The sequence below is a fragment of the Stomoxys calcitrans genome, chromosome 3, assembly GCF_963082655.1.
Source record: "Stomoxys calcitrans chromosome 3, idStoCalc2.1, whole genome shotgun sequence".
Taxonomy (NCBI): domain Eukaryota; kingdom Metazoa; phylum Arthropoda; class Insecta; order Diptera; family Muscidae; genus Stomoxys; species Stomoxys calcitrans.
The window spans coordinates 186597266-186616715 of record NC_081554.1 but is presented as its reverse complement, the minus strand read 5'-3'; the positions used below and the strand labels follow the sequence as shown (position 1 = coordinate 186616715).

General features: G+C 34.6%; 2 protein-coding genes across 2 annotated transcripts in view; one reads left to right on the top strand and one right to left on the bottom strand.

Moving 5' to 3' along the window:
- LOC106092019 (uncharacterized) overlaps positions 1–19450 on the top strand; it is a 471923-nt gene that overhangs the window by 109097 nt on the left and 343376 nt on the right. The window lies entirely within an intron of this gene.
- Positions 1–19450, bottom strand: part of LOC106092020 (uncharacterized) — a 125236-nt gene that overhangs the window by 2995 nt on the left and 102791 nt on the right. The window contains exons 10-11 of the mRNA XM_059364303.1: positions 16340–16459; positions 14025–14160 (exon numbers count right to left, since the gene is read on the bottom strand). Coding sequence (XP_059220286.1) covers positions 14025–14160; positions 16340–16459 — 256 coding nt within the window. The remainder of the gene's footprint in view (positions 1–14024; positions 14161–16339; positions 16460–19450) is intronic.

Below are 19450 nucleotides of genomic sequence, written 5' to 3'. Positions count from 1 at the left end.
TGCCATATAGACCCATCCTCAAATTTAGGGTCTTAGGCCCATAAAAGCCACATTTATTATCCGATTTCGCTGAAATTTGCGACAGTGAGTTGTCTTAGACCCTTCGATATCCCCCGTCAGTATGGCTTAGATCGGTCCAGATTTGGATATAGCTGTCATATAGACCGATCTTCCGATTTGGGGTCTTAGGCCCATAAAACACGAATTTATTGTCCGACGTCGCCGAAATTTGGGACAGTGAGTTGTCTTAGACCCTACGATATCTTCCGTCAGTATGGCTTAGATCGGTCCAGATTTGGATATAGCTGCCATATAGACCGATCTTCCGATTTGGGGTCTTAGGCCCATAAATGGCGCATTTATTGTCCGACGTCGCCGAAATTTTTGACAGTGAGTTAAGTTAAGCCCCTTGACATACTTCTGCATTATCGCACAGATCGGTCCAGATTTAGATATAGCTGCCATATAGACCGATCTCTCGGTTTTAGGTTTTGGGGCCATAAAAAGCGAATTTATTGCCCGATGTTGCCGAAATTGTCGACAAAGAGTTAAGTTAAGCCCCTCCACATATTTCTGCTATGGGATATAAGGTATGAGTTTTGCACCGGATTTTGACGAAAGCTGGTTTACATATATACCCGAGGTGGTGGGTATCCAAAGTTCGGCCCGCCTTTTTACTTGTTATTAGACCACTCAATGTCCGTGCCGAATTTGGGTGCATAAGTTATCCAATTTTCACCAGATTGTGGCGAAAAGGGGTTTACATATACCCCCGAGGTGGTGGGTACTCAAACTTCGGCCCGGCCGAACTTAATACCTTCTTACTTGTTTTTTTTTCCAGTAGGTGTTATTTCCTTTTCTAAACACCCACCACCGAAGATTGGGGGTTTAGTATTCATTATGACATTCCGTATGCAACACACCGAAATAACCATTTCCGACCCTATACAGATAATGTATTGTTGATCGCCCTTAAAATCGAGGATGATCTAGCCATGTCCGTCCGTCTGCCAATCCGTCGGTCCATCTGTCCGTCCGTACATCTGTCAATCCGTCGGTCCATCTGTCTGTCTGTCCTTCCGTCTGTCCATCCGTGGATCCGTTCGTCTGTTCCTCCATCTGTCCGCTCGTCGCCCCTGTCCGTCTGTCCGTCCGTCCGTTCGTCCGTCTATCTATTGAAATCACGCTACAGTCTTTAAAAATAGAGAAGTTGTGTTGAAGCTTTGCAGGGCTATATCGGACCTTATCTTGACATAGCCCCCATATAGACCGATCTGTCAGTTTAAGGCCTTTGGCCCATTTAAGCCACATTTTTATCCCATTTCGTCAAAATTTGAAGCTCTTGTATCATTACCAAATATCACCGGCGATAGCTCCCCTCCTAAACCCATTAGCGAATACAATTTTCCACAAAAAAATTTGAAATATTTTTTCGATTTTTTTCGATTTCGAATCGCAGTGAGTTAGGTACATAGGCTTCCATCATAAGAAAATCTTGCAAGGTTCTTTTCAATATTTCAATAGGTATTCAAAATTAAAGTCTGACTAGATTTAGACATAGGTTCTTTGTATTTAAAATTCTTATAATGTTTAGACTTTTCCCTAACTTATAATACTATCCCTCTTCTAACTATCTCTCCTTGATTACTTGCTCTTTTACTGTGCTGTCGCTTTTTTGTTGTTTCCCCCCTTTGTACTCATGTCGCTGTCAATGGATTGTCAGAATTTTCATTTGCTGTGGCCATGATGATGTGATGATTTTTATTTCATCTCTTTCATCGTCATCGTCATCGATTCCACGATATCCACTATGTTTTGTAACGTGAGTTTTTGACCGATTGTTTAACAATTCAATTGACTTGTGGTTAAAAGCAGCAGAATTTTCAGTCCATGCAAAAATTTCCTTTTTATTATCCTCGGTGGAGGAATATGAGATGGCCGTGAGAGCTGCCATGGCTGAAACTAGACACATATAAAGTTCGAATGATGGGGAATAAGGTTAATTGAGTTTTGGCGGTTTAAGTCCCATTAGAGATCAAGGTTTTGATTGAGTGATAGGGTACAGCTTGTCATGTGGGTGGGCTAGGCAAGTAACATTTGTGGAAAATGAAATTTCGAGGACAATATTTGGACATTTTGGGAACTGGCTAGAAAACAAGAAGGAGGAATTTTAAGACAAACTAAGAATGACATTGTTTTTTAATGACTACCAAAACCAAAGTTATTTTGAAAGGAGTGTGCAGAACAGAAAAAAATTGCAAATTTTGTTCCTGAATATTCCACTAAGGAACAGGGGCACACTTCTCACATATCAATGAGTGCAGTCCGATTCAAGTTTAAGCTCAATGATAAGGGGCCTCCTTTTTATAGCCAAGTCCAAACGGCGTGCCGCAGTGCGACACCTCTTTGAAGAGAAGTTTAACATGGCATAGTACCTCTCAAATGTTTTCAGCGTTAGGAGGGGAAAACCACCTTAGAACATTTTATCTGATGGTCTCGCCAGGATTCGAACTCAGGAGTTCAGTGTCACAGGCGGACTCAAATGAAAGGTATTCGGGAGTAGTTTGCGAATATGGTCAAGACGGAGAAATAGACTTCAGAATTTGTTGATTTCGGAAGGGGGGCGGACCCTCCCCCTTAACCCAAAAACATCACTTAAAATCGAAAGTGTACCGATTGGGACAATATTGGTATCAAGAGAAAGGTATTGAAAATAGAATATGGTAATTTGGGTCTAAGTACCCATCGGGCCACCCCCAACCCTAAAATTCCCCCAAACTGACATATTGGGCGTTCATGCCAATATGGGCCTCAAATGAAAGGTATTAGGGAGCAGATTACGAATATGGCATACAAAATCAGATCGGAGTATAGGGTGGCATCCAACTCCCCAAAAAACGCCTTAAATGGGCATATGACCCTTCATGACTATATGGGACTCGGTTTTTTATACCCACCACCGAAGGATGGGGGTATATTCATTTTGTCATTCCGTTTGCAACACATCGAAATATCCATTTCCGACCCTATAAAGTATATATATTCTTGATCAGCGTAAAAATTTAAGACGATCTAGACATGTCCGTCCGTCTGTCCGGCTGTCTGTTGAAATCACGCTACAGTCTTCAAAAATAGAGATATTGAGCTGAAATTTTGCACAGAGTATTTTTTTGGCCATAAGAAGGTTAAGGTCGAATATGAGCTATATTGGACTATATCTTGATATAGCCCCCATATAGACCGATCCGCCGATTTAGGATCTTTGGCCCATAAAAGCCACATTTATTATCCGATTTTGATGAAATTTGGGACAGTGAGTTGTGTTAGGCCCTTTGACATCCTCCGTCAATTTGGTCTAGATCGTTCCATATTTGGATATAGCTGCCATATAGACCGATCTCTCGATTTAAGGGTATTTTCCCATAAAAGGAGCATTTATTATCCGATGTCGCCGAAATTTGGGACAGTGAGTTATATTTGGCCCTTCGACATCCTTCGTCAATTTGGCTCAGATCGGTCCAGATTTGGATATAGCTGTCATATAGACCGATCCTCCGATTGAGGGTCTTAGGCCCATACAAGGCGCATTTATTATCCGATTTTGCTGATATTTGGGACAGTGAGTTGTGTTAGGCCCTTCGACATCCTCCGTCAATTTGGTCCAGATCGGTCCAGATTTGGATATAGCTGCCATATAGACCGATCTCTCGATTTAAGGGTATTTTCCCATAAAAGGAGCATTTATTATCCGATGTCGCCGAAATTTGGGACAGTGAGTTATATTTGGCCCTTCGACATCCTTCGTCAATTTGGCTCAGATCGGTCCAGATTTGGATATAGCTGTCATATAGACCGATCCTCCGATTGAGGGTCTTAGGCCCATACAAGGCGCATTTATTGTCCGATGTCGCCGAAATTTGGTACATTGAGTTAGGTTAAATCCCTTGACATAGTTCTACATTATGGCACAGATCGGTCAAGATTTGGATATAGCTGCCATATAGACCGATCTCTCGGTTTTAGGTTTTGGGGCCAGAAAAAACGCATTTATTGTCTGATGTCGCCGCAATTTGGTCCTTCCCCCGACCCCAACAACGCCACCCAAAATCAAAAGTGGACCAATAGGCACAATATGGATATCAAAAGAAAGGTATTGGAGACTAGAAAACGAATATTCGACGTTCATGTCAATGTGCGCCTCAAATGAAATATTCGACAGTAGTTTACAAATATGGCTTAAAAATTTAGCTTCAAGTAATGAGAGGACGCCCCACCCCCAAGTACCCCCAAATGGGCATATTTGTCGACCATGTCTATATGGGACTCAAATAAAAGGTATTTGGGAATAGATTACGAATATGACATTAAAATTTGTTTTCAAGTCTAGGTGGCGCTTTTCTTTCCAAAAAATAAAGGTCAAACAGATCGATTGGCCCATTATGACAATATGGGACTCAAATGAAAGGTATTTGAGAGTAGGAAACGAATTTGGAGCCAAGTGTTTGGAAGTACGCCCTAAAGCGCCCCCTATATTGATCTTCATTTCCTTTGGGGAGAATTTGTCCATGACCATGCATGGCAAATGTCGTCAGCATTAAGAGAGGATCACCACCGCTTTACATTTTGTCCGATGTTATCGCCAGGATTTGAACGCAGGCGTTCAGCGTGATAGGCGGAAATAGGCACAACTTCGATATACACATTCCAGGCGAAGTATCCCAACCCTAAAAAGATATTAGAGAGTTAAAGAAGACGCAGCAGAGCGGGCCCGATCCGACTAGTTTATTATAAATATTCGGTCTGGTATAGGCCCTGTATTTATTATATAAATATTCCCTAATAATAATTTTCCATGGGTTTCTAAAAATAATTTATCACCTATTAATAGCGGTAAGCATTTTATGACCATTTTTAAATCATTCCGCATACTTCTATGAAATTTCCCAAATCGAAGTCCACATTAATGTATTTGCAGTTTAGATTTATTTTTTTTTTTCCTCATGTCATTACAAAATTGCTTAAGCATCCTTTTAGCTTTGACATAGCCCTCCCTAAAGATTTCAAGGATAATGGGGAAAAAATTGAAATCGAAACCTCTTTGAACTCCAACGAAATGCATAGCATTCTTTGACTTTAAATGAAAGACCAAACAGAACAGAAAAACTTTTCTTTCTTTTCGGCTTAAAAAAATAAAAGAAATAGCCTTTGATGGTCATTTGGCATTGCCAGAAAATAGAAGAACAAAAAACAAAAACTGAAAATTTCAACCATGACAAAGACAGAGTACTTTGAAATGACATTTGAGCAGCAAACGGGAATTAAACAAGAAACCCCAAATGCAGACAACAGTTCTAGGAATAGTTTCATTTGCACCGGACTTACTTCCGTTTAGCATTAACTTCTTTTTCCACCAAAGCCTGACCATTTTTTTCGAATTATTTCCTTTTTTTTGCGAACAGCTAAAGGCAGCTCATCCATGTGCGGTTGAAAATTCATTGAAGTTTTTCTATGACCATTTCACCACAAATAAATCTTTGATAACATGGCGGCCAAAAAAAAAGAAGCAAAAACTTGCACTTCCCTAGAACCGCTAGAGAGAGGTGAAGGCAAAAAAAGAACACCAGATTCTTTTTTAACATTTGCTGGTCAAACTCAGCAAACTTTAAATGGCAAGGAGGAGCTTGGCCTTAGGGGATTATTGTCACAAAAAGTGTAGTGAGTTTTTCACACACAGCTGCTCTGCTCTAAAGTTCAGTCTGCTACCAATTTTCTGTTGGTTCTTTTCCCCATTCGTTGAGTGATTTATAATTTCCCATTGTCTATGAGTGTAGTTTTTTTTTGTGTTTGTAGTGCCCTCTAAATGCCTTTTGTCTCAAGGCAAGGGATCATGCAATAGAGTTGCCATAATGACATCAATTCAATAAACATGACATTTGCACAACATCGCTTTTTATGGGGCGCAAGACCATAAATCGAGAGATCGGTCTATATATCAGTTATATCGAAATCTGAACCGATTGGTGCCATAATACAGGAGAATGTCGAGGGGCTTAACTAAACTCACTGTCCCAAATTTCAGCCAAATCGGAGAATAAATCCACCTTTTATGCGCCAAAAACCATAAATCTAGAGATCGGTCTATATGGCAGCAATATCCAAATCTGGACCGATCGGTGCCATTTTGAAGAATTATGTCGAGAGGCTTTATTTAACTCACTGTCCCGAGTTTCAGCGAAATCGGACAATAAATGCGCCTTTTATGGGGCGCAAGACCATAAATCGAGAGATCGGTCTATATGGCAGCTATACCCAAATCTGAACCGATCTGTGCCATATTTTGGATGGACGTAGCAGGACCTAACACAACGTATCGTCCTAAATTATGGCTTAATCGGACAATAAATGCGCCTTTTATGGGCCCAAGACCTTAAATCGGGAGATCGGTCTATATGGCAGCTATGTCCAAATTTGGACCGATCTGAACCAAATTTAAGATGGTCGTCGCGGGGCGTAACACAATTCGCCGTTCCAAATTATGGCTTAATCGGACAATAAATGCGCTTTTTATGGTTCCAAAACCTTTAATCGAGAGATCGGTCTATATGGCAGCTATATCCAAATCTGAACCAATCTGGGCCAAATTAAAGAAGGATGTCGACTGACCTAACACAACTCACTGTCTCAATTTTCAGCAAAATCGGATAATACATTTGACGTCTATAGGCCTAAGACCCTCAATCGGCGGATCGGACTATATGGGGGCTATATCACGATATAGCCCAATAAAGCCCATCTTTGAACTTAACATGCCTGTGAACAAAAAAGAATTTGTGCAAAGTTTCAGCTTAATATCTCTATTTTTAAAGACTATAGTGTGATTTCAACAGACGGATGGAAGGACAGACGGACAGACATAGCTAGATCGTCTTAGATTTTTACGACGATCAAGATTATCAAGGGTCGGAAATGGATATAAAAATGATAAAATGAATATACACATCCATCCTTCGGTGGTGGGTATACAAAAATTTTGAATCAGTAAGGAAAGGCAAAAGTCGAGGGGAGCCGACGAACTACTTTTAATACAAAGAACTTGTTTCGTAATCTCCCTGATTTTAATTTTGAATAACTTTTAAGATATCGAAAAAATATCTATGAATTTAGCAGGTCACGACAAACAACTTCATTCTAAATTTCAGCCAAATCGGATAAGAACTGAGCCCTCCAGTGGTTTCAGAAGTCAAGATCCCAGATCGGTTTGTATGGCAGCACTACCGATTTAATCCATCTTAAGAACAGTTGTTGGAAGTCATTACAAACAACTTCCTGGAAAATTGTAACCAAATCCGATGAGAACTGTGCCCTCTATTGGCTCAGAAAGTCAAGATCCTAGATCGGCATATATAGCAGTTAGATAAAGTCATGGACCGATTTCAACCATACATAGCACAGTTATTGGAAGTCATAACAAAACACTTCATGCAAAATTTCAACCAAATCGGATGAGAATTGCGCCCTCTAGTGGCTTAATAAGTCAAGACCCAAGATCTTTTTATATGACAGCTATATCAGGTTATAAACCGATTTAAACCATACTTAGTTCCATTGTAGGAAGTGATACCAAAACATCACGTGCGAAACCTGAACCAAATTGGATAAGAATTGCGCCCCCTAGATGCTCAAGAAGTCAATACCTATGATCGGTTCATATCCAAACATGGACCGATTTGGCCCATTAACGATCCCAAACCGACCAACAATAATAAGAAGTATTTGTAAAATTTCAAGCTGCTAGCTTTACTCCTTCGAAAGTTAGCGTAGTTTCGACGGACGGACATGGCTAGATGGTCTAAAAATCTCATGACGATCAAGAATATATTGTATATACTTTATGGGGTCTAAGATGCATATTTCGAAGTGTTATAAACGGAGTGACGAAATTATTCTATCCCCATCCTATGGTGGCTAGTCATTCCGTTTGTAACACCTCGAAATATTGATCTAGGACTCCATAATGTATATATATTTTTGATTGTCTGGACATCCTGAGTTGATCTAGCCATGTCCCTTTGTCCTCCCGTCCGTCGAAATCACGATTGGGGTCAAATGCGTAAAGCTATCCACTTGAAGTTTTGCACAGATATTTAATATTAACGTAGGTCGATGGGGATTGCAACTTGGCCACATCGGTTCAGATTTCGATATTGCTCCCATATAAACCGATCTCTCGATTTAAGCATGTCGCAATTTGGGCCGATTTGGCTGAAATTTTGACACAGTGTTCTATTATGACTTTCAACAACTGTGCCAAGTAAGATCTAAATCGGTAAAGAACCTAATGTAGCTCCTATATAAAACCATCGCCACAATTTCTGTCCCATTTGGCTGAAATTTTGCACGTAGCATTATGTTATGACTTTCAACTAAGTACGGTGCGAATCGGTTTATAACCCGATATAGCTCCCACATAAACCGATCTCCCGTTATGACTTCTTGAGCCCCAGGAAGCCACAAATTTCGATGAAATTCAATGCCGGTCCAACATTTTTGTTTAAAACTAAAACAAAATAACAGTTGTTTATGTATCTTTGTGTTAAACTCCTGCTTGCATACGTGGCAACACTGTTCGCGACTACTCCCTTTATTGTGTTAAAGGCCATTGCAGATCACGTGCCATAGCTTTTGGCTCCCCATTTCAAATGGGGTGCTAATAAATGACTTTGTAATGACCAACAGACCATTTTATAGCCATAGCTTGGCAATTGTCTAACTCGCCACCAAACGAATTGTACAATTAATACTTTTCAAGTTGGGGCTTTCCATCCAAAACTGAAGACGGTTTGGCTTGCTTTCTTCTTTCCTTCCCTTCTTTGGCTTTAGTTCCCCTTTTTAATGGCTAAAAATTACAAATTTATTTGAGGTTCATATAACAAAAAACAAGAAGTGATTTAAAGAAACCATTTCTCATTTTTCAGATCAAGTAAATTATTTGAGGTTTAAGAAACTGCTAATGAAGAGCTTTTTTTTGATTTTTTGAGAAAAGGGAAGACGTAAGCAATCAATCATCAACTAAGTCAAGAGACAAGAAAGAAACGAAGAAATGGAAAAAGAATATAATAAAAAAAAATGAAATAAAATAAAATAAAATAAAATAAAATAAAATAAAATAAAATAAAATAAAATAAAATAAAATAAAATAAAATAAAATAAAATAAAATAAAATAAAATAAAATAAAATAAAATAAAATAAAATAAAATAAAATAAAATAAAATAAAATAAAATAAAATAAAATAAAATAAAATAAAATAAAATAAAATAAAATAAAATAAAATAAAAAAATAAAAAAAAAAAAAAAAAAATAAAATAAAATAAAAAAAATAAAATAAAATGAAATAAAATAAAAAAAATAAAATAAAATAAAATAAAATATAATAAAATATAATAAAATAAAATAAAATAATGTATAATAAAATAAAGTAAAAGTAAGTTAAATAAAATAAAATAAAATAAAATAAAAAAAATAAAATAAAATAAAATAAAATAAAATAAAAAATAAAAATAAAATAAAATAAAATAAAATAAAATAAAATAAAATAAAATAAAATAAAATAAAATAAAATAAAATAAAATAAAATAAAATAAAATAAAATAAAATAAAATAAAATAAAATAAAATAAAATAAAATAAAATAAAATAAAATAAAATAAAATAAAATAAAATAAAATAAAATAAAATAAAATAAATAAAATAAAATAAAATGATATAAAATAAAATAAAATAAAATAAAATAAAATGAAATAAAATAAAATAAAATAAAATAAAATAAAATAAAATAAAATAAAATAAAATAAAATAAAATAAAATAAAATAAAATAAAATAAAATAAAATAAAATAAAATAAAATAAAATAAAATAAAATAAAATAAAATAAAATAAAATGAAATAAAATAAAATAAAATAAAATAAAATACAATAAAATACAATAAAATAAAATAAAATAAAATAAAATAAAATAAAATAAAATAAAATAAAATAAAATAAAATAAAATAAAATAAAATAAAATAAAATAAAATAAAATAAAATAAAATAAAATAAAATAAAATAAAATAAAATACAATAAAATAAAATAAAATAAAATAATTAAAATATATATGTAAACCACATTTCGTCAAAATCCTGTGAAAATATGTTCGGATTTGGGGCGCAATACCTTAAATCGAGAGATCGGTCTATATGGCAGCTATATCCAAATCTGAACCGATCTGGGCCATATTGAAAAATGATGTCGAAGGGCTTAACACAACTCACTGTCCCAAATTTCAGCAAAATCGGATAATAATTGTGGCTTTTATAGACGTAAAACCCTAAATCGGCGGATCGATCTATATGACAGCTATATCTAAATCTGGACCGATTTGGGCCAAATTGAAGAAGGATGTCAAAGGGTCTTACACAACTCTCTGTCCCAAATTTCAGGGGACCTCCTTTGGTAGGCGAGTCCGAAAGGCGTGCCGCAGAGCGACACCACTTTGGGAAGAAATTTTTAAATGACAAAGCACCTCCCGAATGTCACCAGCTTTAGGAGGGAATAACCACCGCTGACAAAATTTTCTGATGTTCCTGCCAGGATTCGAACCCAGGAGTTCAGCATCATAGGCGAACATGCAAACCTCTGCGCTAATTTGGCCTGTGGTTATTAACCGATTTGAACCAAATGTAGACAGTAGTGGGCAGTCAAAACGCCACCTAGAGGCTGATGAAATCAAGACCCCGGATCGGTTTATAAGGCTGCTTTTTCAGAATATAGACCGATTTTAAATATATTCAAAATAGTTATTGGAAGTCATAACGAAACACATAGTGCGAAATTTCAGCCAAATAGGATAAGAATTGCGCCATCTAGTGGCTCAAGAAGTCAAGATTCAAGGTCGGTTTATATGGCAGCTATATGAGGTTATAAACCGATTTGAACCATACTAAACACAGTTTTTGGAAGTCATAACAGAACATTGCATAAAAATTTTCATCCAAATCGAATGAGAATTGCGCCCTCTAGAGGTTCATGAAATCAAGACCCCAGATGGATTTATATGACAGATAAAGACTGATTTTGACTTTACTTCGCACGGACGATGGAAGTCATAACAGAACATCGCATGCAAAATTTCAGCCAAATCGGACAAAAAATTGCGGCTTGTAAGGGCTCAAGAAGTCCAATCGGGAGGTCGGTTTATAGGGGAACTAAATCTGGTTATAGACCGATTTGGAGCATAAGTGGCACAGTTGTTGGAAGCCATAACGGCACATTACATATAAAATTTCATCCAAATCGGAAACGAACTGCGCCCTCTAGAGGTTGAAGAAGTCATTATCCCAGATCGGTTTTTCGGTTATAGACCGATTTGGACCATACTTGGTGCAGTTGTTAAGAGTTTTAACACCACATGCAAAATTTCAGCCAAATCGTACAAAAATTTCGGCTTCCAGGGGCTAAGATGTCAAATCAGGAAATTGGTTTATATGAGAGCTATATAAGGTTACAGACCGATTTCGATCGTACTTAGCATAGTTGTTGGAAGTCATAATGGAGCATGAGACTCAAAATTTCAAACAAATCGGACAAAAATTTTAACAAAAAGGTTTAGAAGGGTGTTTTGGCACTGTTTCAAATTTCATCAAAATCGGATAAAAAATGCTCGTTTTATGGATTCAATACTCTATTTCGGGAGATCGGTCTATATAGCAGCTTTATCCAAATATGGTCTGATCTGGACGATATTCAACAAAAAAGTTTGGAAGGGTAGCAGAACTCGCTATGCCAAATTTCATCGAAGTAGGATGAAAAATGCTTCTTTTATAGGCTCATCACACAATATCGGGGGATCGGTATATATATCCAAATGTGGTCTGATCTGTACCACATTTTATAGGAATGGGTTGGGGTCTACCAGAACACACTCTGCGGAATTTCATCGATTTTGGGCAATAAATGCATCTTTTATGGCCTAAATACCCCATATCGGGAGACCGGGTTGTGGGTCTAAGGGCAGCTATATCCAAATATAGTCCGATCTGAACCACACTTCACAGAAATTAATAGGGGTCTACCAGAACTCACTGAGCCAAATTTCATCGAAATCGAATGAAAACTGACCAATTTATTGCCTCAAGACTTAAACTCTAGAGATCGGTCTATATAGCGGCTATATATTACAAAAATTCGATTCTATGAGATCAGAAGGTCAGCTTTATATACAAAGAAAAAGACATCATCAAAAATTGTTTCGTATTTTTTTTTATACCCAAGATATATGCAAAATTATAAGTACCAAAAAAAGGTATTTATTGGGTATTTACCCCATAAATACCCTAGCATATAAACCGATCTCCCGATTTGAATTCTTGTGCCCCTACAGGCCGCAAGCTTTGTCCAATTTGGCTGAAATTTTGCATATAGTGTTGTGTTATAACTTTGAAGCTATATCTTAATCTGAACCGATTTTGTTCCAAATCAATAGCGATCGTCCTTGGGCCAATAAAGGGACTTGTGCAAAATTTCATGACAATCGGACAATAAATGCGACCTGTAACTTGATCACAGAAATACGTGGACAGACAGACGGACCGACGGACATAGCTAAATTGAATCAGGGAGTGATTCTGAGCCAATCGGTATACTTATCAATGGGTCAAGCTCTTCTCCTTCTGATTTCATCCGATATGGAATTTTATGGCTGTAGCAGCCACAATTTTGGTCCGATCTTTACAAAATTTGGCATGAAATCCTTCATTTGATGTCTTCATATGTGTGCAAAATTTCAAACAAATCGGTTCAGATTTCGATATAGCTCCTATATATATCTTTCATCCGATTTGGACTTTTAAGGCTGTAGCAGCCACAGTTTTAGTCCGATCTTTACAAAATTTGGCATAAGATTGGTTTCTTCAAATTCCCAGTACGTGAGAAAAATTTCATAAAAATCGGTTCAGATTCAGATATAGCTCCCATATATAAGTTTCATCCGATATAGAATTTTATTGCTGTGGCAGCCATAATTTTGGTCCGATCTTTACAAAATTTGGCACGAGATACTTTGTTTGATGTCTACATATGTGTGCAAAATTTCGTTAAAATCGGTTTAGATTTATATATAGCTCCCATATATATATATTTCATCCGATTTGAGCCTTTAAGGCTGTAGCAGCCTTAATTTTGGTCCGAACTTTACAAAACTTGGCACGAGATACTTTGTTTGATGTCTACATATGTGTGCAAAATTTCGTCAAAATCGGTTCAGATTTAGATATACCTCCTATATATATCTTTCATCCGATATGGAGTTTTAAAGCTGTAGCAGTCACAATTTTGGTCTGATCTTTCCAAAATTTAATGTGAAGTGTTTTCTTTGAACTCTTAGTACGTGTGCAAAATTTCATTCAAATCGGTTTAAATTTAGATATAGCTCCCATATATATCTTTCATCCGATTTGAACTTTTAAGGCTGTAGCAGCCTTAAATTTGGTCCGATCTTTACAAAATTTGGCATGAATTGTTTTCTTCAAATTCCCAGTACGTGTGCAAAATTTCATAAAAATTGGTTCAGATTTAGATATAGCTCCCACATATATCTTTGATCCAATATGGCCTTTTATGGTTGTGGTTCTATTCAATATTTTAAATGGTATGCAAAACAAAACGTCTGACAAGATTTGATCATAGATTCCATCTATTGAAGAGCGCTACGAGTTGGTAGAGTGCTTGGATTACCAGTGCAGGGGTTTTGGGTTCGATTCCCGCCAGAAGCCTTGGTCTGTCGCTACTGTCTCACAATGGGGTAAGTCTGTAAAGTACTGAAGTGAGTCTGTTAAGCACTGCCACTCTTACCTAACCTAACCTTCCATCTATTGAGAGTAGCACATATTTTCAGTGGTGTAGGGTATATTATAGTCGTCCCCGCCCGACTTTTGCCTTTTCTTGCTGATTTTAATTGTATTTTTGAATTATTTTTCCCCTACACTTACCTCTCCCGCTGCATTGCTGGAATAACTCATGCGCTTAACCTTCTTAAAGGTCACATCATCCTCTGCCTCCTTTAAAGCCTGTTCCAGCACACTATCCATTTCAGGACTGCGATGCTCTTCGAGTCCTTGATAGCCACTAAACAAGGAAAATTAAAAAATAACATAGCATATTATTAATAAGGAAATATTTATGGGGCATATATTTTTAATTTGTGTTCTATGATTAAAATTATCCCCTGGGCCTAACGTTTGTTTTTCTAATTCCCAGATTAAAATGAGAGGGGATAAAATGGTTGCATTTAGTATTGAATCGACCGAAAGGCAAATAATGCAAATTGAAATGATAACAAGGCAAGAGCGTAGAAACATAAATTGCCATTTCGGCCCAAAGGATATTAATGCCCCAATGATGTGAGGGTGAATGGGGCATTACAATAAATACCAATGTCCGGCAGTGGACACAAACACTCATTGAAACACTCATGCCAATTTCCATGCGTTCAAAAACTATCAATTAAGGTCAGGGGAAATAAACAATCAATGATCGAAAGTATTTGTGGATATATGCACACACACACACACCATTACACCCACAAGCATATGTTTTAGGCATATATGCATGACTTGATATCCCTTTCCCTTACCACCCCCCTTTGATAATATTTGTATTTTTTTATGATAACCAAAAACCATACAAAACAATTACTATGATTGTGTATTCGTTGGGTTCCATGGCATAGTTTTTCATTGGTGGCTGTTGGAATCCTTGCAACTAGCATCGGGACACGTTTTCCTCCACCCGACCATAACCCAAACACATACACACCCACCCACACATTGATATAAAACTACTTTTAACGTATTTATATTTCAACGCTGAGGCTGATACCAATGTTTGGCTACAAACAACCACTACCAATGAAACGTAGGGTTGCCCAAAAAGTAATTGCGGATTTTTCATATAGTCTGCGTTGACAAATTTTTTCACAGCTTGAGACTCTGTAATTGCATTCTCTCTTTTGTCAGTTATCAGCTGTTACTTTTAGCTTGCTTTAGAAAAAAAGTGTAAAAAAGTATATTTGATTAAAGTTCATTCTAAGTTTTATTAAAAATGCATTTACTTTCTATTAAAAAATCCGCAATTACTTTTTGGGCAACCCAATATATATGCTGTCAGTATTTATACATATGTTTGCTTGATTGTATGTGTGTGTGTGAGTGTGTTTCTACACTTTCAATACCAATGATGAGTGAATAACTGTTTGATTGAATATGAAATTGAAATATTTCATTGAAGAATACATTTCCATGACATGAGATACCCATGCCGACAATGTCCCATAAAATAATGAATTTATAAAATAATGCAAAGCATGAGGAAGGTATGATAAGTAGGGGAGGAGACTTTAAATAGGTCATCGTCTTTAATGGCCAACACCAATTATGCTCGTAATATTGGGTTGCCCAAAAAGTAATTGCGGATTTTTTAAAAGAAAGTAAATGCATTTTTAATAAAACTTAGAATGAACTTTAACCAAATATACTTTTTTACACTTTTTTCTAAAGCAAGCTAAAAGTAACAGCTGATAACTGACAGAAGAAAGAATGCAATTACAGAGTCACAAGCTGTGAAAAAATTTGTCAACGCCGACTATATGAAAAATCCGCAATTATTTTTTGGGCAACCCAATATGTTTCCTGCCACTACAATCATATCATCTGATGATTTTTTTGAATTTTAACCTAAACTTTAGGGTACTTAAAAAGCCAAATTTGGAATTTGGTTTATTGAAACATGATTTCAATAAACATTTTTGGCCAACTTAATTATCGATGGAATATTCATTTGAGATTTAGATCCCTTTCCCATAATTACTTAACCTCCCTCGTTTTAATTTTGCCATAATTTCCCTTGAAATTTATTGGTTTTTACCTTAACGAAATACTCACACTGTCAGCATGACGTTGTGTGTTAGTGTGTTTACATTTGTGGGAAATTCTTGAGTAATGTCACAACAATTTGCCACAACAGCGAGCAAAACAAAGATGACAGCAATGCTGACGGTTATGCGATATCGTGGTAAGTTTACAATAACATATTTTCATTTCATATGGAAAAAGAAAGAACAACACATCCCCCTTCCAGATATTTATGCCATCCCAAGAAAAGCCCTTGGGAGCTGTACTCATATTATGTTGTTTTTCCATTTATATTGAAAAGCTGTGACGTAGTTCTGAAACCCTCTCTACCCCGCCATTCTTTTACTAACTTTTTACCCATTTCGTTCATTGGAATGTGGTATGATGCTACTTACCTCAGTAATTTATCACGGAATGCCACAGTGCCACCTGCCCCAGGTCCACCGCCACCACGACGTTGACGCATAGTTGATCGATTGGTTTTGCGTACAGTGCGTAAATCAGTTTCCCAGAATCTGTAATGAGGAAAAAATTGAGATGTGGTTTGTTTGTTCATTATTCGTGAGTAGCTTAAGGTAGCTTAAACTAAACAGAATTCACATTTAAGTGAAAATAAAATAAAGTGGTGTTAGAGAGAATATAAATCAAGAAATGCCAAATATATCGAAATTTAACTTTAGGAGAAACAAATAAAAGCGAGCTAAATAAGTTGGGCTGGGAAAAATCTTATAAGCCCTCCACCAAGGATCGCATAAGCCTAGTTCTTTGCCTGATATCCCTCTATATTGAAACAAATTGAAAAAATCGAAAGGTATTTAAAAAAATCGATAACAATCGATTAACAAAACAAGAAAATTTTTAAAGAAAAATTTTGGCACCACTTCTTTTACAAAAAAAAAAAAATATCTGCACCAATGTTTTTATTAATTTTTTTCTAAAAACATCGATTTCACATTCTTTACGAAAAAAATCGATAAAAATTTGTTTAACGAAAAAAATCGATAACAATTTCTTTCGACAAAAATATACAAAAAATACTAATGTTTTCCTAAAAGATTCGATAAGAATTTTCTACGAAAAAATTCCATCACAATTATTTACACAAAAATTCGATAGCAATTTTTTACAACAAACAATTTTTTATAAAAAAATATAGGTGCCAAATTTTTTCTACAAGAAATTTCTCTTCCAATTTTTTATCGAAGAATTTTCGCTACCAATTTTTTATAAAAAAGTTTCGATACCAATGTTTTTATAGAGAAATTTCGGTATTTTACAGATAAATTTTTATATATAAAATAAAATCAATATTAATTTTTCATAAAAGTAATCCGATAAAAGTTTTTGATAAAAAAAATCGGTGAATAGTTTTTTAAGACATTAATATTAACAGTAAAAAAATGCAATAATTAAAAAAAAAAAAACAAACAAAAATAAAAAAATCGATATTTTTAAATCGATAACATTTTTGTTGTAATCGATAACAATTTTCTTGAAAGCATTTTGTTTTAAATTTGATAACAATTTATTGTAGAAAGAATTCCAAAACAATTTTTTAAAGAAAAAAAATCGATAACATCTTTTAAAATTATTCCAGCAGTCTCCGTCCGGCTGTCCATCCAGTTTTATAAAAAAAAATTTTATTAATTTTATATAAAAAAAAATTACTACTTATTGTTTGTAGATTTTTCAGATTCCATATTTTTGTTGAGAAAATGTCGGTATCATGTTTGTATTAAAAAAATAAAAAAAAAATCGATAACCGGTTTTTACAAATAAAAATGTTGTCAATTTATTTAAAAAAATATTTTGCAAACAATTTTTATATAGAGATTTTTTTATAGAATTTTTTATAGAAATTTTTTTATAGAATTTTTTATAGAAATTTTTTTATAATTTTTTTTTTACAGAAAAACTTTCTTTAGCAATTTTTTTATAAAAAATCCTGATATCAATTTTTCTGTACTAGTCTTTTTGTAAAAAAGATTAATTAAAAAAAAACCCGGAACAAGTAAAAATTTTCCTAATAACATTCAGAGGAAATATTGGGTATCAACTTTAAATAAAAAAAACGTTAACAATTGGGGAAAAAAATGCTGCAAAAATATTTATGCCACAGTTTGATAACAATTTTTTATAGGAAAAAATAGATTTTAATTTTTTATTCAATTAATCCGATAACAGTTTTTGATAGAAAAAATTCGATATATATTTTTTTTTTATCTATAAAAAAATTGTTTTAAAAAGATCGTTAATTTTTTATCGATAAAAATTTTTTAAATTTGATAAAATTTTTTAATGGAGATATTTTGTTCCTTAACTGTAGAAAAAATTGTTAACAACTGTTTAAAGAAAAAAAACGTTTTAATATTTTTTTATTGCCGATCTAGCTATTCGATTTTAATTTTTTATAGATTTAATCCGATAACAGTTTTTGATAGAAAAAATTCGAAATATATTTTTTAAATCAATAAAAAATTGTTTAAAAAGATCGATAATTTTTTTATCGACAACATTTTTTTTTAATTTGATAAAATTTTTTAATGGAGATATTTTGTTCCTTAACTGTAGAAAAAATTGTTAACAACTGTTTAAAGAAAAAAACGTTTTAATATTTTTTTATTGCCGATCTAGCTATTCGATTTTAATTTTTTATAGATTTAATCCGATAAAAGTTTTTGATAGAAATAATTCGATACATACATACACCAAAATGCTATCCTCTGGAAAATCTTTTGTGTTTACACTAGGTACCGCCAGCGAAGTCCAAAGGGTTTTAAATGCTAGAAGTAACCTTAAGGGACAAGCAATTTTTATTCAGAAGGATTACACTGCAGCTGAACAGTCTATTAGATACAATCTCAGGCAAGTTAGCAAAGTAATATCTAAGCATAAAAAAGATGTAAAAGTACGGCTTGGTGAATTTTGTATCTACATCAACGATAAACGCTTTACTTGGTTCAATGGAAAGATACGTTCTTCCGCTACAAACGATGTAAAATTTCTAGAAGATATATTAGCTGAATGCGGTTTTAGTTGTGAGGTTGTTTGCAACGAAAACGTAGTATTAAATAAAAACGATAACAATCCTTATGTACAATAGCTAGCTGATTCGTGCCATATAATAGCTTATAACGTTTGTAACCATGAAAAATCGCTAAATTTTGGAAACTTTATAACCTTTTTAAATAAGTTTGATATTTTCTTTTTGTTTGAAACCCATGTTGTTGCTAATAAACAAACTTATTTCTCATCATTTTTCCAAAATTATTGTCTACACTGGGTTGAAGCAATTAAAATACATAAATCGGGTCGTGCTAGTGGAGGTTGCCTATTCGGTTACAAAAGAGAAATGAAAAAGAAATACAAGCTAAACTTTACCGAATGCAATAGCCATACAATGCTATCTGTGAATATTGACGGAAATTTATTCCAACTTATCCCGACCTATCTGAATAGTACGAGCTGGAAGAACGATGCAGATAAGTTTGTATCATTTTTGAGCA